The 23,840-nt window shown below is 41.3% G+C and overlaps 1 protein-coding gene across 3 annotated transcripts in view; it reads right to left on the reverse strand.

The window, feature by feature from the left end:
* Positions 1–23,840, reverse strand: part of ABCC8 (ATP binding cassette subfamily C member 8) — a 194,658-nt gene that overhangs the window by 55,198 nt on the left and 115,620 nt on the right. The window contains exons 13-21 of one of the 3 annotated variants that reach the window (XM_019519666.1): positions 21,187–21,292; positions 20,853–20,963; positions 17,811–17,886; positions 17,615–17,720; positions 13,043–13,075; positions 7,790–7,825; positions 4,448–4,546; positions 1,651–1,735; positions 529–609 (exon numbers count right to left, since the gene is read on the reverse strand). In XM_019519666.1, coding sequence (XP_019375211.1) covers positions 529–609; positions 1,651–1,735; positions 4,448–4,546; positions 7,790–7,825; positions 13,043–13,075; positions 17,615–17,720; positions 17,811–17,886; positions 20,853–20,963; positions 21,187–21,292 — 733 coding nt within the window. Of the gene's footprint in view, positions 1–528; positions 610–1,650; positions 1,736–4,447; positions 4,547–7,789; positions 7,826–13,042; positions 13,079–17,614; positions 17,721–17,810; positions 17,887–20,852; positions 20,964–21,186; positions 21,293–23,840 lie in introns of all 3 variants that reach the window. The other 2 variants (XM_019519665.1, XM_019519667.1) reach the window with 2 other exon arrangements.

The following is a 23,840-nucleotide window of genomic DNA, read 5'->3' on the forward strand; positions in this document are numbered from 1 at the left end:
GACTCTCATGGGAAGACAGCAACAGCTTGCTGAACTCCACTGCTCCCAGCCAAGCAGGGAGCAGAATACACCTCCTTTACAATCCCACATATTGCTGCAGGAAGACACAGGCGAACCCTGAGCATTCCAGGTCAGCCAGTCAGGACATCCTTATGCAGTTTTACAATTCTGTTGCAAGGCAGACAAAGCAGTCTGTAGTGCGCACACTGAGATTTATACACAGGGGATCCCTAGCTGTGCAGCATCAGCACTGAAACCTATTTGCTCTTCAGGTGCTCAACATGCAAATGTCTGTTCAGGTATCTCCAGTAAAGTTTTTCTACCAGAAGAACAAACCTTGAAGAATTCTCTGAGATCATTTGAACCTGTGGATGCAGACTTAATATTTTTGCATTGTATGCCAGCTAAAATAAAGGGTGCACATTTGGGGTGGTTCAGAGAAACAGAACTTTGTGTGCTGCCCTGTTAAACATCCTGAATGATTATACATAGTACTATGATTTACGGCACACAGATAATGGTCCTTACCAGGAACACAACGCTTGTCTGCTGATAAAGTGCTCTGGCCACACTGATGCGCTGGCGCTGCCCTCCAGAAAGATTAATACCCTGGAGATAAGCCAATAAAACAATAAGCAATTGATCGCAGAATTGTTAATTTAATTTTATGGCTGAAATGTTAATCTAATTCTATGGCTGAAATTTTGCTTTGTTAATGATGATGTGGAAAAAAGCTCTAAATAATCTCAATTATATGCTGAAAGTGGCTTTTTAAGTATTTGTCCTCCTTTCTGTAAATGTATTTCAGCATTATCAAAGTACTTTTAAGCGAATTAGGCCAGATTTCAAAATGTGGGAGCAGCTGGGTGTCTATCACTTAAGAAAGTTTGTCTTTGAAACTTCTGGTGAAATAGAAGGAAAGGATAGAGATTGCTTATACATATTTGTTTCCTTACAAAATCCCCCATAATTTTTTCAATATATTTTCAATTATACTCTCCCTAATTCAAGAAACAACATGTCTAAGAATATTCTGGATGTTTATGAAGATTTCTGCAATGTTTGATGCTGCTTTGTTTACCTAATGTACAAAGTTTGTATTATATGACTAAACTGTCATTGGTGATTTTTAATCCCAAAAGCAAGCCTTGCTGTATGAAGCATGATCTGCTTGTAAAATGAGATCTGGGCTGTATTCCCAGCCTTGCCACAAACTTGCCTTGGGCAAGGTATTTAACTTCTCCACTTCTTCCAGCAGGGTGTGTTATAGCTTAATTCACTAGATGTTAATCACTTTACATCTTTAGATAGAAGGTGTGTCAAACATAAGCCTTACTTTTACTTTTATTCCTGCAGAGACCAAATTACATACAGTGAAGTCAGGACAGATATTTAAGATAGCAATTAAGGGACTACTGAAAAACAGTCTGACAGGAGATCATTTAAACCAGTATCTCTCACACAAACAGCAACCATTTCTATGTTTACCAAGCAATGGGGTTTCAGTCTAATGACCCAAAAATATGTTTAACTCAAAGATTGCTTTCATTGCCAAAAAAGCCTCCAAGATTAAAAAAAAGGCTTAACAAAAAACCGCCCAAAACAAAACAAACCCCTATAAAAAATAACCCCTTGTAGATGGTTACTGACCCTCTCTCCAATCTGGGTTTGGTCTCCATGAGGAAGAATGTCAATATCAGGCTGAAGGGAGCAAGCATCAATTACTGCTTTGTATCTGCCAAAAAAAAAAAAAAGGTGATGAAAAGCCACAGGGATACTGCTAGACTTTCACATTTCCTACCTGCAAAGGAACAAAGATTAACCAGCTGGAAAAAATCACACAGTGGAAAAGCCTTGTTTGTTAGGCACTAATTGTTCTAATGGGATCTCTTTTAATCACAGGCAAGTAAATACCATTTCAGCTAACAAAGCATTTAAGATCAGTTCCCCAGGCCAATTTAAAACATTTAGAATCTAAAAATAGACAAAACCAGCACTGCTGCTTTCATGGTACACTGTTACTCTTAAATGTTACTGTGTTTCCAGAATCAGGGCCTTAGTTTCCTGATTTGTTCATGTCATAGCTACAATGGAAAAAGAAATAGTATTTATCCACATTAAATATGTAGCATAAATCATTAGATTGTGCATATATATACACGGGTATATATACACTCACTTTTCTAACAGAACACTGAGAGGGTATCTACACATGCAATTAACATGAATCAATAAACTCTGGAATAGTTTGAACCAGAGTAAACTACTCCCAAGCGCAGCGACTATGTGTGCGCCCAAGACAGCAGCAATTTGAGCTTAGGTGGAGCAGTTTACAAGAGGGCCACTCAGCCCTGGGCTCTGGGTCTGTTTCAGCATCCCCGCTTTAGAATGGCAGTTGTCAAACGAGCTTCAGATAAATTGCTCCTGTCGCCATTTTGAAGTGCGGGGACACCGAAACATGAGACACGGGAGGCTGCTGGAGCACAGTAATTGTCACGCTCCAGCAGACTCGATTAATCAAATTGACTAATTAGCCCTGCAGTAGACATTACACATCTACATGTGTGCCCCTATTAGGCTTGAGTAAACTGATTTCACGGCAGGGTACTAGTTCAAAATACAAGTACTTTTCTGCTGCAGAGTGTTTTACTCCTCAGTATCATATATGTAGACGCTGCCCTGGCTCGCTGGGGCACAAGGATGCTTTCAATGCAGGGGCTGCCTGCTGGCTAGCCCCACAGTGAAACACCCTCGTTCCCCAGCCAGACCCTTCACAACATGTTGAGCTGAAGGGAACAGCCCCAGGCTGACGGGCTGACCCCTGGGGCTGCTCCAACCTGGATCAACGTGTTGTGGTCCCAGGTGCACATTCAAACGGCGCACCTGGGCACCTGGGAACAATAAACTCCAGAACAATAAACTCTGGGATTTACTGCTTCACATTAATTGCATGTAGAGATATGCCCACTGATATCAGCTTGCATTGGAACAGATTCGATTAATCGAGCTTGCTGGAATATGGCAATTACTGCACTCCAGCAGCCTCCCATGTCTCATGTATCAGCATCCCTGCACTTCAAAACGGCAGTGCGGCGCTTTATTGAAAGCTGCTGATATATGAGATGCTCCGAGTGCTTTAATTAGAGCGGCTCTCAGAGTGGCTCCAATTAAACCACCCCTCCTCCCCTGGAGCACTTGTATAAACACCCTTTAATACCAGAGTCTCATCACTGCAGGAGCACAACTCTCTCAGGCCATGTCCACATATGTGCTTTAAGTAGACTAATTAGTGGTGAAGTAAAGCATCACCTTGTACACATGTGACAGTATTAGGCCGCACTGAACTAATTTACACCACAGCAAGACAGTACCATCCCCGACAGTATGCTGGGGTAATTTATTGTGCTTAAACACCTGTGTAGACACTGACTGCAGGTGTAAATTGTGCCCAGTGAGCCCAGCTAGCTGGGGGCCAGACTCTTGCCTGCCACCTAGCCATGTGGCTCTGCAGTTTCAGCATCTTGTGCCCCAGCCAGCCCCTCTACTGCCTGATGCCACCACCCAGACCCTAGGGCTGAGTGGCCAGGTGGAAGCTGCTCCACCCCAGCTGAAATTCCTGCTGTCCTGGGCGCACATATAGATGCTGCACTTGGGAGTAGTTTACTCTGGCTCAGATTATTCCAGAGTTTATTGCTTCATGTTAACTGCATGTGTAGATACCCTCTCAGTGTTCTGTGAGAAAAGTGTCTCAAATCCTTCTTTCCCCTACACAGCCAGCATTCTGATCGATGTTAATGGTCTGGCTCTTACAGCCAAACCCACATGGACATCGGGGCTGGAGGCATCAGGCCTGTTCTTGAGCTCACTTATACTAGTATAAACCTGGAGTATCATCACTGAAGTCACAGAAATTAAAGAAGTGCAAATGGCACCAGAATCAGGCTCATTTTGTCTGCCTAGAGTAGGACATTTTGATTCAATTATATCCATGTAAAACCAGACTGACTAAGAACAGAATTTTAGGAACAGCCTCTATTTTGACAAGGAAGAGTACATTCACTGGTGGTATCTACTATAATTTTTTGATCAACTCAGTGTTCTTTTCCATGTGCACAGGAATGGCAGGAGAATGATTAAGTCCTCTATCTTGAAATTATGTCCTTTTGGGAGCCCATTGGTTACTATTTGAATAGACAGACACTTCTTCTTATATGAAACTAGCTCTATTATGTCTGTGGTCAGAACAAAGCTACTGGTGTGAATAGGATCCCATACACCACAACCATGCCCAAGCAACCATTATCTGATGCAAAAGGAGGGGAAGCACAGAAGCAGGAGAATATAGTCTGTTTACCGTAAGAAGCCAAGATAGTCATCTCTGTGAATGGTAATTAATTCTAATTAATTCTTCCCTTATTTTTATCTGAAAGGTGCTGAAACTCATTACCTTTGTTTGCTGAAGGGGCTTTCAAAAGTGATGTTCTCTTCCACAGTAGCATTGAGCAGCCATGGTTTCTGAGAGGCATATGCCACTGATCCTCTTCTCCTGGAAAAACAGGAATGGTCACCTTATTAGTCCAGAGTTCTTTAAAATATAGTAAGTATAAAAATAGGAAGCAGAAACTAGTAACAAGTCTTCACTAATGCAGCCTTTACTAATCCCTCCCTCTAGCCACTTTCCTAGCATCATGGTAGCTGGAAGTTCTTCATTAGTGAAAGCCCAGGGTCCTCATCCCTATTATGGGGTCGGAGAGATGTCATAGTGCAGAATCAACACACCCCTACTGATTTTACTATGAGGGGCTATCAACAGGTCAAAAAGCCAAGGCCTGATTTCCCTGACAGCAGCAGATATGGCCCCTGAATAAATATAGGGTGCTGAGTTCTAATGGCCTCACTCATGCAAGAATCTCATGATTTCATTGAGACTGCACACTGGAGTGAGGCCAGGAAGATTTGGCCCTATTTGTTTGATTTCAATTAAATAGATATTTTCTTCCTGTATATCATGTCCATGTACCTTTCCCAGTCTATATCTATGGGAGCAGCCATTACATCATTCCTCTCCAATCTGGATGTTTTATGTAATTCAAACCATGTAAGGTATACAAGACACCTTTGTTTTATCCGGGACTAAGGTCACCAGCCTTGCTCTTCTGTCAAGTCTTCACTAGGCAGGCTTAGAATTCATTATGAGACACAATTTTCTTGGATGAGCTTGGAGGACACAGTGTTATGCTACCCTGATGGCCTTTCTAGTATAAAAACTAAGAGCTCACTGGAATTTTAATGATGTTTGATGACTCTTCCTAGCTGAAAGATGACATGGAATCTCAAAAGAGATACAGTGACAGAGTCCCAACTCTAATCAAGGGGCATTCAGTCCAGTTTCAAAAGGAAGCCATTAGTTAAATTAGTGTGAAACACTTGTATAAACAATTTGAAAAAATGCTTTGAACACTAAGACAAATATGTATTCGGTGCTTAACATTCACTGTGTCTCTCATTCACCTGTTAATGCTAAAAATTGCACATTTTCTGTGCTCAGTCATGAAGGAGGGCAAAAGATTTCACTTAATTAGTTTTTGCTGAAAAATCAATCCCTGATGTGATTTTAAAAAGTTTCAGGGGATAAAGTCATACAAGCTTTATACAAATGTATATTGCCTTTCAAACAATGCTACTGGATCAACGTGCACTGTAAATGTAATTCACTCCTATGAAGAGGGCAAAGCATGAAACAAACACACTATAGAATGCCCATATACATCCTGTTTTCAGCTCATATGTGTGGCAGCTAGATATTGGGATAGTGACCTGCACGGGTGTGAAGCTTATCCTCTTTGAATCCTGGGAAGACCGATCTAACTGAAGTTAAGATCAGGTTGACATGTGGAACCAGACTTCTTATTTATTACATGGGCAAAAACTTTTGTAAGCACTAGCAGCATAAGAAATTCATGCTCAGTCCAGTGTCTCTTATAATGGACACAATCACTCAGGCAAAATTCTCAGTGCAATCAAGAGAAAAATAATTTGAAAACACAGAATTAAAATATGGCAGGACAAAATATTCTAAATGGGACTCCAAGCGATTTAATTTTTGAATGTCTAGTTTGAATGTACCTAATTCCATAGGGAAAGACTGCATGGAAAACACCCCACAGACAAACCTACTTTATGCAGGTTATAAGTACATGCCTATTACCCTTGGGTAACAGGACATAAAGATCTAACTCGATCAAAGTGTAATTTTTTCATGATAGAATGTGATGTGTTTTTTTTACTTCCTTTTACCCCATGCAAGAGGACAGATAACTAAATTTAGGCTTAGAGTATGTCGGCAAAATTCGATCACCTTTCCCCAGTAAATACACTTGTACCAAGGGGAAATTGGCCCAGTGTCATCAATTCAGGAGCACAAGATCCAAAATGTTCAAAATTATGTGCCTGAAATAAGGCCTTGTTTAAGTCTAATTTTCAGAAGTCATTTTAAGTTAATGTACATACTCAGCACTTTTGAAAATAACTTAGTTATGTCTTTATGTATGGGTTCAGTTGGCTAATTTCAGACAAACAAATGTGGACAGCTTTTTTTGTTTTTTTAATAAAAGAAAAGCATGTTACAAATATAGTGGAGATAGCAATGGCAATAAGGCAAATACAGTATGTTGTAAACTCCCTAATGGGCTTCTGGAGCCCTGGGTTGAACTTTATTCTGAGTATTCATAACATGGCAGACAAGTTACAAGTCAGAATTAAAGTACCCTATTGTAGCAGATTCAGTGTGGGAGTGGGGTGGGGTGCAGTGGTGCATCCCTCTTTGATTCCTTGTCTACCTAAACTTTAAAACCAACTGCCTGGGATGAGAAGCATCATTTCTATCCAGGCAGTGCAGACGGGAGTCAATTGATTTCATGGCTCAGTGTCATCTGATTCCTGCTAATCTCAATCTACCCCACAGGTGTTAAAGACCCTGTTTTTAGTTCTTGTTAAAAAGTCTAACTCAGTTGTGGTAATATTAACTCAGGTGTAGAAATGACTGACAACGAAGTATTGGAGGCACTGTCAAGTCGCTCAAGAAGGCTAGATTTTGCTTTATAAATCTGAATAAGAGACATTAAATACATTTAACTATACTGATTACAGGATTAATGGCAAATCTCTTTTGATTGTTTTGACTATTTTTGCTTGTTTGGGTTTTTTTTTTAACTTTATGTATAATCTAGCAAATCAGGGCACATTCCAATAGTTATATTTCTTTTTGCTTTTATCTTAAACTGAATAATAGAGCTCTAGTCCCCTAGCATATTAGGAAAGCATCTAGTTTCTGTTTAACTGGAGAAAAATATGTGTTGTGTTATATGTGATGGTGTTCCATGTCAACTACACCCCGTTTTCAAAATGTTAGATCTGCCCATGGATCTGTGTGAGAAACATGTATTCTGTTGATCCTTATCTCTCTCTATCTGCACACACTTTCATTTTCAGAAGCAATTAAATGCATACTCACATTTTTCAATCTGGCTTAGCTCCCCAGATAGCAAAATATTCACATATTATTATCCTTATGCATGAATATGCAGAAATCTTCATGAATGTCACTGTCTAATTATACATCTGGCTACACCCTTAATTTCTTTTCTATTTGTTCTTATCTGTTCTAAATCATGCAACAGCTGTATACAAAGTAAAATAATTAAATCTGATTCCCAAGGAGAAACAATAAGAACAAGTCTTTAATAAGAGATGCTGATATACTTTCCATTTAGGTTTTAGGATACTGTACCTGAATTCAACATCAACAGCTGTTTCCTTTTCTGCGCTGTGAAATCAAAGCATCAAATGTGATTTGTTTAGAAAGCTAATAAAAATGTAAGGCTCAAATAAGCAAATAACTAGGATCCCTGCTTATCAAACGAATATCATTGTTTCCTTCCACTCGCTGATGGACTACATATAATCCACCTGTTATTTCATCTTATATTTAAATTTTAAACTCTTTGGGCCAAGAACTACCTCTTTGTTCTGTTTGTACAGCATCTAGCACAAAGGGGATCTTAGAAATTATTAAGGTTGCGATGCACTATGCTAAGCCAAAACAGGCACAGTAGCAAAAGAAGCATTAAGGCATAGCAATAACAGCTGTAGTAATAGTAGTAATAGCATGAAGAAGAAGATCAGGGCCTTAACATATAACCATAGCCAGCAGTATTCAGCATTACCTTAAAATAAGTATGCTGAATTACTGCATGTAATGTTTTATTTTGTATCTGACTCTTCATATAAATTTTACACCATTGCTGATATTTCTAACTCTGATCAAATTTCTTTGACCTGGTTCAAATCACCTCCCCATTTAATTCAATAAATACTGTGGGCACTCTAATATAGATACAACTATCACAGTCCTGAATCTCTTGCCCCACAATTGTATAGCTCTTATGCATATTAAGCTCCACTTCCTTTGATTCCAATGGGCATTATGTGAAACATAAATATTGCAGAATTTGTACTCTGTTGCACACATATCATATTTCCTAATACAGAAACAAAGCATGCATGCAAAATCTGGATTATTAAAGCATTTCTCAAACAGAAAACAGGAAGCTTGTGACAATGACAGTCATGTACTTGCAACCCAATCCTGAAGTACTAGGAAATTTATTAGTGGACAAATATCCCATTATACATGTTGTGACAAAAATAAGCTATTTAAAGTTAATTAAAGTTATCTGCAGAAACAAACATGACATTCTGGCAAAATGTCAAAAGTATTTGATTGCATGGAAAAATAGCTGTGTCTTATTTTTTTTTTTAATAAATAGAGCAATCCAGGAATTTACAGGAATGGCCCTTATACCACATGGACTTTTGTGGAAATTCTACTTTCAGCAGTCCCATGCTGTCTTACTGAGTTTAGTGAAGCAGCATGGGTTTGAATTAGAGTACAATTTGGTCTATAGTGCATATGTACTGTATAGGAATTTCATGTACTGCTTAAAAACTCAAAAAGCAGTCACACAGGAAGATTAGAATCTTTAACAAAATATGTTAGTTCAGAATGATAACAAATAAGTTGTATGCTCAAAACCCTATTTAAATACATGCTTGTATTTAATACAGATATATAAACACACCCCATCAATCTTGTCAAACAGACATATTACACAATTTGTGCCAACATTCTTAAATCCTTATCTTTTAACAAGGAAACATGCAAGTTATTATGTGTTAGTTAAAATGATAAATAAATGTCTTTTTGGAGTTAAGCAGATATTACTGCCAATGAAGCAAATGGTACACACTGAAATCAGTTTTATGTTTAAAAAATAACACAGCAATTCTATTTACATATCAGGCCTGAGCTCCTACAGTGTTTAATGACTCATTTTCAAGGTGGTGGTGCATTTCTCATACCACTGACCAAAACAGCATATTAATCCAGCGTAATGCAAACTGATAAAAACCATTGGCAAGCCATGCCATTTTTGTTTCTTCTTCAGCCATCAACTAACAGCCCTTATTTAAACAGTGTTGCAGTAGAAAATGAGAAGAGGTTAAGGAGAATAAAATCTGGAAATAAGGTAAAGCAGACAGAGTGTTAAGAACTATTTTATACTAATGACATCTAAAGATAGGAAACTAAGCAAAGAGGAATGTGCTGTTAAAAGGTATTGTTAAAAGGATGCCCCATATTCCTTGCTAGGCAGGAAATAAACCCAATCCAAAAGGTACTCAATCTGATGTTTGGGAGATTACTTTAGAAAATAAGCAAAGCAATGGAGAAGCAGCAGGTAGGTCCAAAGGAACAACAGTAGAGTATCCTATTTACTCAATTTTGAGACAAGGTCCTTCCCCCATTTAACATGAATTGAGAACTTAGAATAAGTTAGAATAAACTTAACATCAAGTCTGAGGGCAGTGCGGGAGGCAGGTGGCTGCTGTGGCTCAGGCTCCAGCCCTTACTTAGAGTTGGAGCCATAGCCACAGGTACTACCTGTTCCTCAACTACCCTGCTGCCTCTGCACCCCACCATCTTCCACTTGCAGCCTCTTCATACATTTCATAGATATTAGGGCTGGAAGGGACCTAGGAAGATCATCGAGTCCAGCCCACTGCCCAAAGGGTAGGAAGTCAGCTGGGGTCATAGGATCCCAGCAAGATAAGCATCCAAATTTCTCTTGAAGGTGTTCAAAGTAGGTGCTTGAACCACCTTTGGCGGCAGTCTATGCTAGACGTTGGGGGCTCAGACAGTGAAGAAATTCCTCCTTATTTCCAGCCTGAAATAGTCTTGCAGGAGTTTATAACCATTCAACCTTGTCATCCCTTGGAGTGCTCTGGTGAACAATCATTCCCCCAGATCCTGGTGGTCACCCCTGATAAACTTATAGGTGGCCATCAGATCACCCCTGAGCCTGCGCTTTTCCAGGCTAAAGAGCCCCATGGCTCTCAGCCTGTCGTCATAAGGTCTGTTTTCCTGACCTCTGATCATGCACGTGGCTCTTCTCTGGACTCTCTCAAGCTTCTCCACATCCTTTTTGAATTGAGGAGCCCAAAACTGGATGCAGTACTCCAGCTGTGGCCTCACCAAGGCCGAGTACAATGGAAGAATGATGTCCTGGGATTTGCTTGACAAGCAGCCGGCCTGATTTCCCATCCCCCACACTAGATCACACCAGGGGCAGGGCATCAGCCCAGCTGGACTGACTTCCCATCCCCAGCGTTATGGTCAAAACATTTTGACTAGCCTCATTTTGTTTCGAGGCTGTTTCAACGCCCTTTGTTTCATTTCGATTATGCTGTTTCGACCTCGAAATGAGTCGAAACGAAACAGCCAGTGAAATTTCGCACAGCCCTATGGAACAGGGGAGCAGAGGCTGGGGGGAGCAGAGATCAGAGGTTGAGCGAAAGGGAGGGCAGGCACAAGAAGCAGACAAGCTGTTTGAGCTCCCCACACCACCTGCCTCCCCACTGTCTGCCCCCCGTGCAGTGGTAGGAGGGATGAATTAAAGACAACCCTCCAATAATTAGATTCCATCCATGGAAAATTATAACAATGTTATACATTTTCCGTGGATAGAATCTAATTATTAGGGGAGATCTTAAATTCAGGGTTGTCTTAGACTCAAGTAAATATGATTGTTAATGGTCAGCAAGGAACAGACAGAGGGCAGAGCCAAAAAAAGGACACAAATTGATTTTAATGGCCCAGCACTCATTTACTTCAACAGCAACATTTTACTAGGCCTGTGCAAAGTGGCAAGTATTTGATTTGGATTCAGCAAATTTGGAGGGACAATGATTTGATTCAATGATTCAAATCACTGTCCTGATTCAATTCGGCTGATTTGGATCTGAAGATTCAGCACTGATTTGGAGATTCGGCCATAGAGGAAACAGGCAGCAGTCCTCGAGGATGCTGGACACAGCTGCCTCCAGCTGGTAAGTCTGTTGTGGTGGGCAGAGTGGGGAGGGAAGGGGAGTTGGGGGGGGGCAGATCAACACCCCCACAGCGAGGGAGGGATTGGGGCTGGGGACTCAGGGAAGGGGGCTCCCGGCACTGTGCGCAGCCAGTCCAGGAGGGCATAGGAGTAGGCATGTGTCCCCGGATCTGTGTGGGGCGGGCTGGGCTGCGCTCCAGGAGGCTAGCTCCAGCCGCCCACCACTGGGCTGCACTCCGCAGGGCAGGTGGAGCCAGGGATGCGCTCTGGGTGGCTAGCCCCAGCCACAGCCTGGAGCGCAGCCTGGCTCCACCTGCCCTGTAGAGCGCAGTAGAGCAGGGGTTATGGGGGAGCTGCAGCTACCCTAAAATTACCCATAGCCTCTGCTACTGGCCCCGCTCTGATCTGGGTGCATGTGCCTGCCCCCATGCCCTGCCACTGCTCGCCCAGCCAGGACGAAGCTACAGCTTGTCCAGGAGGCATGGGGAGGCTGAGCAAGTGGCATGAAAGCATAGCCCCCACTCCCAGCACCTTCTGCTGCCCATCTGAAGTGCAGCCCAACCCAACCTGCCCCGCGCAGATCTGGGGGCACACGCCCACTCCCACGACTTCTCGGAACAGCAGCACATGGCGGTGCACAGTGTCGGGAGCCCTCTTCCTGAGTCCCGTACCCCTCTGCCCCAGCTGGGCAGCTTGTCCCAGCCCTAGACCCAATCACTTTCTTGCTGTGTGGGCGCTGATCTGCTTTCCCCCCATGCCTCTTCCCTCCCACCTCTGCTCACCACAACAGACTTACCAGCTTAAGGCAGATGTGTTCAGCATCCTCAAGGACTGCTGCCTGTTTAATATATGGCCAAATCTCCAAATCAACACCAAATCTTTTCTGAATCGATTCAGAGGCTTCCAATTCAATTTGGAGTTTTTAACTGGTCACCCGATTCGATTTGGATTCAGAGATTCGGCTGCCATATTGGGCCAAATCAAATCGCCTACCAAAGCTTCCCATGTCCCTACATTTTAACCATGCTCTTTAGAACTGTCACTGATATAAGGTTTACCATTCTGGTAGTTTTCAAACCAGGCTATGGCAATCATGCTAGTAAGGTCTGCTTTAAAATGAGATTTGATAAGTACTCCAAAAATATAAATTGAACTCTGCTCTCTAACTATAAGGCACGATTTCTATGAAAGGATGCCTTGACCAACATGTAGACTAATCTGCTACTCCTGACTCTTTTCATTCTATACATGGCTGAAGAGCTGTGGGTGCGAAAATAAACTCATGACATGGCGCAGAAAATGAACAAAAGAAATCATGAAGAAATAACTTGATTGGATTGGATTTTCAAAGGTACAGAGGGGGATAAGGATGGTCTTTTTCAAAAGCACCAACAGGGTAACATTTTCAAAAGGACCTAAGTAAATTAGGCACTTATGTGGTATTTTCAATGAGACTGTTGCGTGGTTTTGAAAATTTTACCCGAAGTAACTTTCAGAAAGACTTATACCTTTGATTTGTGATAAGCTGAGTCCCCCTTTGGTTCCTTCCACTAGGACTGATTTAGTATGAAGACCAACAATCACATATAGTACCATACCTGACATCTTCCCCTGTCTCGCTGTCAGGAATACTGCTGCATCACAAATAAAAAGCAGACAAAGATCATTTACTTAAGTAAATACACGCAATCTGTTCTCAGAAAGAGTAACAATTAAATTCCACTTTGTGTATAGACTGCAAACAGTTTTTACAATAGAGTCACTGCTGTTTGATGACAGCTGCATCTGTTCCTTCTACAGGAGCTGCACTTGGTTTTGACAATAATAAAAGATGTGAATTTGTGACCAGCAGTTCTTTCCACCTAATTAGCTCATTTGATTCTAACCAAACTTGAGGTCTGCAAACCACCCTGTTCTATCAATGCGGAGATAGTCCAGAAGTCCTAGTCTGATGGGCATATGAGTCCACTGGAAACTGAAGCATTCTCAGGTGAAACACTGATAGATGGAGAGTACATCCATTTACAATAACTGAAACAAGGGAAACTTGTGTCACTGTATTTCTCTGCAGCAGTAGCTGCACTTCCATAGGATATACCAAGAGTGACAAACCAGATTTGCAGATTCATACTACTAGCTACATTCCATGTTCATATCAGCAACTAGTCTTAGGGAGCATGTGTCCAGAGGGGTGTGGGCATGCATAAGGAAGTAGGGGCTACTATCTTGGCTGTTTTCAAACATGCAACGACAGAATTGTTTTGACATGAGAATCTACAGTAGATGTTCTTGTTTTAGGTCATGCTTATTTTAGTTACAGTGAAAAGAATGACAAGCAGTGTTTGTATTCAGTGGGAAAAACAAAATCAGGGCAGAATATAATTTTTGTTCTTTAATGAAAGCCTTCTACCTACATAATTTGTGCTAACAATGAAAATTTATGCAGGCACTCAAGGAAAAAAAATGCACATGAAGTTTAAAAAATGTGGTTAAAACCAATCTGAAACACTAACTGATAAAAGTACAAGATAAATTCCAGTGACTACAGAATTCTGCATAGACTTCATGCATGGTGGTGTCATATTCCTAAGCATTGGCTTATTGAAAAATCCCCCTCTCCACACAAGGAGCCTACATTTCATTCACATGAGCCATTGCAGCATCAAAAGTAAACTCCAACCCACCTTCTGTCCAAATCCTGTGCACCTCACTGCATAACAAGGTTTATTCAACATAAATATTTCCGTACAGAAACACTGAAAGAACTGATATATTGAACATCTTTTCCATCTTGCACGTTCTGCATAAGGATCAGGGATAATTGCAGTCCCTGAATCACATTACCTGCAAAAGAGGTTTGGTTCTTCCGCCCACTCCTTTGGGCACCTAGGCACATGCAGGAAGGCTGCTCAGATATGCTATAATTACAGTGCGCTGGAGCAGACTTGATTAATCAGAGCTCCTGAAGGCTCCAGTAATTACTGCGTTCCATGGAGCAAACTCCAGCATCCCCGTGCTGAAAAGTGGCAGCAGGGGCACTTTAAAGCTCATTTGATGAGCTTAAGATAAAGCACCCCCACTGCCATTTTTCAGCACACGGCCACAGATACACATGATGCTCTAGGCACTTTAATTAGAGCAGCTGACCCCCAGTGTCCACTGCTACCTGGGACTGCTCTGCCCCGGCTCATGAGTGACTGGTGCCTCCTGAATCGGGGTGGGGGGGGACACCCACAGAAGATGCTGATGGCGATGGCCCTGTCAAGAGGTGCACCAGCCATACTGACAGCATCAGTGTCGGCCATCGGGGTGGCACTGGCCCCATCAGAGGGGGCACATGCACCCCCGTGCATCCCCTACCAGTTGCCTATGCCTCAGCTCAACATGCTGTGGTCATGGATGAATATGTAAGCAGCATGTCTAGGAGCAATAAACTCCAGTGCAAACTGTGCCAAAGTTTATTATTTGCATGTGTAGATGTGCTTCCTGATTATGGCAGACAGTAAAGACCCTAGCATACTGAGACAGGGGTGCTCATGGCCACACCAAGCTTCCTTGGTCGGTGAACCTTTGTAATACTTTTATACTCAGGGGAGTGCATAAATAACATACTTAACTCTTAAAGCTAGCATCCAGTGCAATAATGCACTGTTTCTGACTCATTGCATTCTCTGAGTACTGATCCTTTAATGCAGCAAGATCTTCATGTGAAAGTAATGCTAGATAAGGTCCCTGCTCTATTTTCCTGTACAGTATTGAGATAACATCCCCCCCAAATTCATTGTTCCCTTTACTTTCCTACTTTTATCTCCTCCTTTTCATCTGTTTTTCTCCCATTCCAAATTTGTTTTCTCTCTGGTCATCTGGCAATTTCTAGTAATTTAATTAGAAAATAATGGACTTCAGTACAGATGACAGGGTGTTCCAAGCACTGTATCTGACTGGTGCATCTAGGCCAGGATTGCTAAAGAAACATAGATGCCTAAAGATGAATTTTAGTGTGTAATGGGATTTCAAAAGTGCCTAGGCACCAGTCTCCTATTGAAATCAGAGTTAAGTGCCAACTTGCTTTTCCAAATCCCACTAAGTGCCTATAAACAGCTACTAGATTATCTGCAGTTTTAGGCACATGAATAACTTTAAAGAACACCTTTCTAGTGTCACTTGATGAAACATTCAGCTGCATATTGATAAAAGCTGCAAGGAAGATTTTCCCTCACACACACTTTTTTCAGCTAATAGACAGTTATACTGTAGCCAAAGAAATATGCAAAGACATAATTTTCCATATTAATCCAATATCAGCTTTCTTTGGAGACAGTGGCTGCATCTACACCAGTGGTGGACAGCACAGTTGTTACTGCATTTACCTGGTGTTACTGTGCAGTCCCAATACCGCACAGCTATTTTTAGCAGTACCTCGTTGCTACTGTGAAGTAGCATCAGTATCATGGTTTGTTCCCAGCAATGATATGTCGTCGTAGCAGCGAGCTATGGTGATGTGGCTCGTTGCTTTGGCAACATGGCATCGTGTAGACGCACCCACTGTCCCTTATTTTTTAAGTAAAACATCCCTCACATAGGGCGAGATTCTGATACTTTTACTCACACGGAGCAGTATCTTATATACATAAATAAACAAAGCAGAATTTGGTCGGTAGTATATGTTAAAGTTACCAACCAAAATCAACCAACAAATCAAGAATTATTATCATCTATTCAGAATTTATTGTTTTCTCTTCTTTGCTTATCTTACATTGTTGAATCTTTTTAGGACTCTCTCTCAATATGAGTTTGTAAAACTGCTAACACATTGGGCCTCAGTCTTATTTGGGGCCTAGAGACAGAAATACTCTTGGATTATAAACAAATAATATGCATTATGACAAATAAACTAGTTATCATTGCTTATTAGCAGCTTCATCTATTTCAGCAACATTACTTCTTTTTTTCGTTAAGAGTCTCCAAACCATGCTCTATATTTGGGTAAATAATAAAATAGTATCATTATCCCTGTTTCATTGGTAGGAAAACAGACAGGGTGAGAAAGTGACTTGCCTGAGCTGAACTTGTATTTGGGACTAGAATTGTACTTAGGACTAATGTTCCTGAGTATCAGCAAAAGACACTCAGCTAATTCTGAGTGACACATCAGCAGGATCTGCCATTTGACCCTACTGCAATGACCTTGGGTAATAAAGAATTATGAGTGATAGAATTAAGGGTTATTTTGCAATGTGAGTTACTGAGCCAAGATTTTGCCTTGTCTTAGGGACAGTACTGTAAAAATGACCCAACTAATCAACTTTTTGTGTTTCAGTCTCCCCATCTATAAAATGGGAATAATAATATCAACCTCCTCTGTAAAGAGGTTTAAGCCAGCTATTTCAGTTCTTTGCACTCTAATTAGCTGAGGGTGCAGGCACGACTTGCATAAGGTCTGTATGATTACTCTTCAGAAAAAGTACAGTAGCCAAAATCTCTTATTAGCCAATCAGAGTGCAGGGACCAGCTCTATACCTGCTTGTCTGCTCCTTACTTACAACTCATCTGGAAATGAAAGCATTTAAGTATTTTGGATATATTGTTAAAGGGACTTACCACATATAATTATAATATAAAAGGATTCATCAGGACACTGGACAATCAAAAAGTTCTACACTTACAACATTCATAAGCTGCGAAACATTTCACACTCATGCACTTCCGGTGATAATGGAGAGGGTGAGATAGGACTGGAGATCTGAAAACTTAGTATAGCTTACGTCAATTGACATTTAACTTGAAAATAGGAGACTAACCATGACTATTCCTTGGTCTTGGGGTCAGGAGCTTTTTTCCTCTTTGTATGGCCCATACTAAAGTCAAATAATTGCAATCTATATTTGAGGAAGCACAAGGACTGTTTATGTCTGTCTGCCCCTTGAGAAGGGAGATGGGAATGAAACAGGAGCACCCTAAAAACACTCCCATTCATGATCTGTCTCTAACCTCTGGGATGTGGGACCACTAATGAGATCAGGGGACCTTCTGGGATCAGCTGCCCCTCAAACACATGCCCATAATCGACTAAATCCACAAAAGCTATGCATGTGGTTCTGAGGTTAGAATCTGGCTCATTTCTAGCCTGTTATTGCTTATAGTAATTTTGAACCTTTAAGAAAATTTACCTGTTCCAGAATATGTTCCCAGAAATCTTCTGCATCTCCCCAAGTGTTGCTAGCAAGAGTGATGACTTACCACAGCCCACCTGTCCTACGATCATTGTTAATTGACCTGAGAGAGGGGAGAAGCACACTTGAGGGTTTGACTTGCCAGTTATTTGCCAAAAATGTCTCATTTTGTACATGTGATGTGGTTTTGTACCTTGAGGGATTTGGATATCGATGTTGGACAGTGCTGGAGCTCCTTCAGGCGTCCAGGTGAAAAATCCATTTGTGATCTACATCAATACAGTGAAAAATGAAAAACATAGAAAAAACAGCTACAGCACACACTTTTGTTTTCAGCATAGCACAGAAACATCCTTTGGCATCCTTAGCCTGTGTATGAGAATGAATTATGCCTCTGTACAGAGAGGCAAAATTAGCGGTAAAATTGAGGCTTTTGGTGCCTCACATTCGTGAGGAGGCCACACCTCATGTGCATGGCACTCTGCACCTATGTGAGTATGGGAGCTTGACAGAAAGTGGTGAAAAGCTTCAAGGAGAAGTTTATTTCTGCAAAACAATGATAACATTTTTAAACTTTGCTGCACCAAATTTGGTAGCTTGCCCTGAAGGTCTGCCACACCTTAAGGGATGGGAGTCTTTTAGCATTATGTGCAATGATTAATGCAGACCTTCTGCAAGGCAGTGAATGTCACTCTATATATATAACTGCAGTCAGAGTCCCAAGTAGAGTGAGGTGACAGAACCTTCCACAGGATACACCCATAGGAAAAAGGTGCTGCTGCTGCTGTTAACTCTCATGTTACTTTGTGTTATGGTCCTTATGTTCCTTTAATGGACTTCTAGTGCAAGTCCGCAGGATACTTTTTCTTTCACCTGTTCTAAGTCGTTATCTGGAGTAACATATACCCCAGACTGGACTGGATAGACTGGAAACTGAGGAGCAAAACTTTGAGCACTGTAGATACATCAGACCTGATTTTCCCCCTGTTTATTCAGTGAGAATCAGAAGCAACTTCACTGAAGCCAGCGGGCTCTCAACAATGAATGAGACATCAGAATCTGACTCAGCAGGTGCATCTACATGAGATGCTACTGTGCAGTGGTCACTGTGCATTTATTAAGTACTTGTATAAGCAACTACTAAATAAATATGCAATAACCAGAGTTACTGTGCGGCAGTGCCAGCGAATGTCTTTTAAGTGATGCCACTGCGCAGTAGCCTAATAATACTGTATTAACACTGCCCATGCTATGATGTGCTACTGCACAGAATTATTTAGCTACTGCACAATCAACATCTCGTGTAGATGTGCCCAGCATGTTCTGGTCAAGAAGAGGTGTAGACTGGAGCATCTGGAAACCTGACTTGCATTTTCCACAGGTTTAAAACTGACATGTGTCTTTTTGGGAACCCAGCTGAAAAAACAAGAGAGAGTTTGTAGAATCCTTTCCTCTCCCTCTAGATCAGTAGTTCTTAATCTTTTTAGACAAAAGACACTCCTCAATAGGATAGGTATGAGGCAGTTTTCATTCATTTTTTGACTAGAGAAAAATAATAAAGCAATTATTCTGTCACAAAGAGCTCATGAACACCACCAACAGATCTTAATGTTTTTAACACTGTGGAATCCTATTCCTATCGCTGAACTTATCATGTTTGCACTTCAAGGAATGCTAACTTTGTGTGGCACCCCACGGCACCCTTGAAAGGATCTCAAGGCATCCTAGGGTGCACTGGCACTCTGATTGAGAATCACTGCTCTAGATTAAAGGCAACCACCAAAGACTCCTTGCTTGAGGAGAAGCCTTGCAAGGAAAAGGAACAGTAGGCAGATCTCTGAGAGAAAAGAGAAATTAGTGGCATCAGGGGTTAGTTAGCAGTCCTGGGACAGCCTGTGACAAATGTGCTAGCAGATGGAGCTGGAGGTTACTTGATCTCTGTTTTTGTTTCTATAGCCCCCGCTACATCTTATATCTATTGGGCTCCCCCGCACCAGCAATAAGACAAGATGAGATCTAATGTGCAATCCCACAATCATGCCTCCAGCTATGCACGTGTGGCATGGCAGAAGGCATGACTGCACGGATTGCACATTAGATCCCACAGCATCTTTACCTGCATGTGTAGAGGGGCTCTACCTTACTTAAACTGAAATCTTGCAACCATTGTCTTGTTTTACTACTACTGCTGCAGAGACAGTACTGGCTCAGGACTACCTGCTGCTATTCTCCAATAAAGGCTCCCTCAGATTTCCTCCTTATCTCTCTGCCAGTCTGTTCCATTTTAATGGGATCTGAAATCACACTAACCAATGTCATTTTACCCAAGAGTTGAGCCAAGACTGGGGTCTTCTCAGAGTTAAAAATTTGCTAATCAGTTGCCCTACCAGGGTACCATCAGTAATACATGAATTGGCAAAGATGTTCCTCACTTTGGCTAGGAAAAGATATTGTATTTGTCCCTGGACAAGTTGTGCCCACATTTGTCCTGCAACAAAAGTATCCCAGGATTGATGTGTACACACATCACTTTTCTAGTCTGGTTTTAGTGAGCAGATGAATGCTCTGCCACTTTTCTGCTATGGATTCAATGATGCAATCCCAGGACTACCATTCAGATGTAGTTTGCAAGGTCCCAGGATAAACTGTTAGTACTTCTTGCCTGTGAACCTTTTTAGGATTCATCCTGGGACAGTGGTCATGGACAACTGAATGACTGCACTTTGCTCTGGAATAAAATGGTTTATCCTTTGTTGTGTCAGGGACAGTCATGCAATAGCAAAACAGGCTGAACAGATACTGCCATCATTACAACAGCCATCGATATTTGCTATTGCCAGACATTTCGATAGTAAGTCAGGAACATCAATCTTTAAAATGAAGTTCTGGTTCAGCAATTCTAATTCTTTCTTTGGAGAAGCTGGATATTTTTGTACTGAGATCAGGGCTACTTATTCAGAAACTCTGGAAAGATGGAACAGCTAAGAAAAAATGTAAATGGTACATACACAGTCATAAAACATTGAAAATTCAGAAAAGAAATCTGTTCCTTTCCTAAAATAAACATTTTCCCGAGGAAACAACAGGGAAAACTACCCTTTGGCTTTAGTTTCCTTGGAGTGGAATGAGATGTCTGACATCCCTAGACTGGACTTGGAACCCCACTGTAGGTGCTTAAAGGATTTTTAGTCAAATTTAGTAACAGCATTATTAGAAAGAGTGACCTTAATATCACCTTTACACAAAAATCATCCCCTTCTGTGATGTTAACGGGTCTTCTCATGCAAGAGCTGTAATTGTTCCAGTCCTCTCTGGCAGGCCTCTTACGGTTAACAACTTTGAGGGGCTGTGCAAAATCAGGAAGACAGAAATACATGGTGATGGGTGGTGGGACCAGGAGAGAGTGTCAAATAAAAACAATAATGTTATGATCTGTATGGAATATAGGGTATTAATATGGATTTCTGCTATTGCAGTATGTTATCTGGAGTGATCTGGAGTGTAAAAAATTTACAATGGGAACAAATTGGTCCAGCCACTTGGTATACAGATGAACATTTCCTACTTACAACTGCCTGGTATTTGCTGTGATTGACTGCATTTCTTTGTTCTGAACATTTATCATGTTCTTCTCCAATTTCTTCACTTGCCAAAAATTCGCTCAACTTCTGCACACTGAAAGGAAAGAAAAAGGGATGAGGCTGAATGCAAAATTATTTTGTTATGTTGAGGGCAATGTTCATTAGATTGAGGATACCCACTGCAGTGCCTCAGCAGTTCAGTCTGCTGGGTAGTTTAAGCTTGCTTCGTTTTTGGCACAGACCCCTATAAGAGCAAGAGATTCTTACACCATAAAACTGAAAAAGGTGCACTTTTCTTTTCTATGGTTAGGGCCTTTTTAACAGTTATTTCAGATACTTCTTGGCTCCCTTCCTCTTCCTACACCTTCAATGTTTACTAGAGAGAAATTATGATAAAATACTTCTTCAGGTATAACAAGGGCATAGCAATTAACACTACTCATGGCTCAATTTGAAACCCTAGAAAGAAACAGAAAAATTAATGTCATTTAAAGTACCATATAATTAGTCCTAATGAACAAACTGACAAGGCATTAGGGTCTTGAGGGAGTCATTTCTATTTTCAGTGGGCCAAATTCATCCAATGTATCTGCTTTAGGGATTAATTTAGTCACTGTAGTACAACCTGTGATCTGTGGAGTGGCAGTAAGGTTGAGTGTGTTTAAAGAGGCAGAACTGATGAACAAATGAAATTATAAAAGGAACCCATCCTATAGACCAGCACCAGAGAAGTACAAAGTAGACCCCAAACAGCTAACATTTAATTTGGTAGAATGCTATTACCTTCTCATTTAACAGCCCTTGATGCTAGTTTTGCATGTAAGCACGTTCTTAAAGCATCCATGTAATCTCTGGAGGTAACAGGCAAATCAATTCCGTAGAATAAAACGTTTGGCCCTGCACAACTCAGTATGAAATAGGCACAACAAATTCAAAGTGTCCAAATGGCAGGCACTAACAGGATGACCATACTTGAGGAACAGAATTAAATACTTATACCTCTACTAAATGGCAGCAGGTTATAGGAAAATAGGCTGACTGCACCGTATTGGTGTAGGGCAGTGCTTCTCACCAGGGTGCTATAGCACTGTGGGGTAATGTGCTGCAGGCTGCCACAAAATATTAGTATGGTTAAGTGTGGAAACACCTACGCATCATTCACAAGATAAATCCAGAGATTTCAAATAGGAATCCATAGTGTCAAAAACATTCCAACTTATTGTGGTTTGCTGAGTTCCTTGTAACAGGAGACTTGCTCTATTATTTTTTCATAGTCAAAAAATGAGTGAAAGCTAAGAGCTGACATTTTCCAAGGGGCACCTTGAGTCTAGAAAGGTTGAGAACCACAGCTATAGAAAGATACAAACTATACCTCGGTGGGCCAGTATGACTAAGGGAATGCCAGGTAGGAAATGCAGGGAGTATTCCAGTTTAGCCTCTTCTACAGGGGATTTCTCTTCAGACAGAAGCTTAGTTCCCTTTAAGAATCTTAGAGGTCTTGCATGAGAAGACCCATTAACATCACAGAAGGGGATGATTTTTGTGTAAAGGTGATATTAAGGTCACTCTTTCTAATAAGGCTGTTACTAAATTTGACTAAAAATCATTTAAGCATGGATGTTGCCTTGGACATATTCTCATATGATCAGCATTGCCTGCTCTGTCCCCAGTTAAGACATGGTTGTGGGGTACTTGGACCAGCACTTATTTGTACCATAGAACTTTCCTGTTGTCACAAGCCCTGTGCCAGGGTCAGCCAGGGATTAAATCTGGCCCAGAAATAGACACACATCTAAAGAATTCAAAACCTAAAAAGGGAGACTAACAATCTAAGATGGGACAAAAGGATTTAGGCTGTAGCTATTAATACAGGAAAAGTTTCTCAAGGGGGAGGTCTATCAGAGCAAGGGAGGAGATGGGAGACATGTCACGAGAGACCTTTACGTGTAGGTTGGATAATATACTAGAAAAAACAACCTGTCTTTCAGGTTGGGTGTACTAAATTATCTAGTGAAAAATTTGTTTCTGATGGGTCAGACTGTGGACCATTGTGAGTAGAGGCCGGGGTGGAACTTCACTCTCATGCTCTGAGGAAAAGTCAAGGAAAGATTAAGCATAATCCTTCTTAAGGTCGCCTGGTAGGCAGAGGAACTCATTTGGCTATATCAGCCTTTAAAATAATGCTGCCTGCTTCCTTAGCAAGGTTGGCTGGCTCTGAAGACTGATGCAGTGGGGCCAAGTGAGGAGTATGGTCTAGCCTTCTCCCTGACACCCTTGGGGCCTGCAGTTCCAGTGCTCCTGTGAAAAATGGGTCTTCAGATATGAAATGGTCTTCTTCAGCTCCACTAGTAAGAGTAAGTAAAGAATGCATTCAGGTTCCCCTTCCCTGCCATAGTCCCATACAACTGTTATAATCAGGCCCCTCAGAATTTGCACCAAGATGGGGTACTCTGAATGTTAGTGGTTTCTTCAGAGCACAAGGAAAGTCTTCTAGTTGCCAAGATAATACAAGCTCTTAAGAAGCTCTTAAGCTCTTAAAATATTTTACTTGTCCTAGGATGTTGTTGTGCATGCTGTGCAAACATGACAGCTCAATATTGAGAGAAAATGCTCTGTTAAGATGATGACTCACATCCCAAGAG

Source organism: Gavialis gangeticus, unplaced genomic scaffold (assembly GCF_001723915.1).
Source record: "Gavialis gangeticus isolate Ggan-Ray unplaced genomic scaffold, GavGan_comp1, whole genome shotgun sequence".
NCBI classification, from domain to species: Eukaryota; Metazoa; Chordata; order Crocodylia; family Gavialidae; genus Gavialis; species Gavialis gangeticus.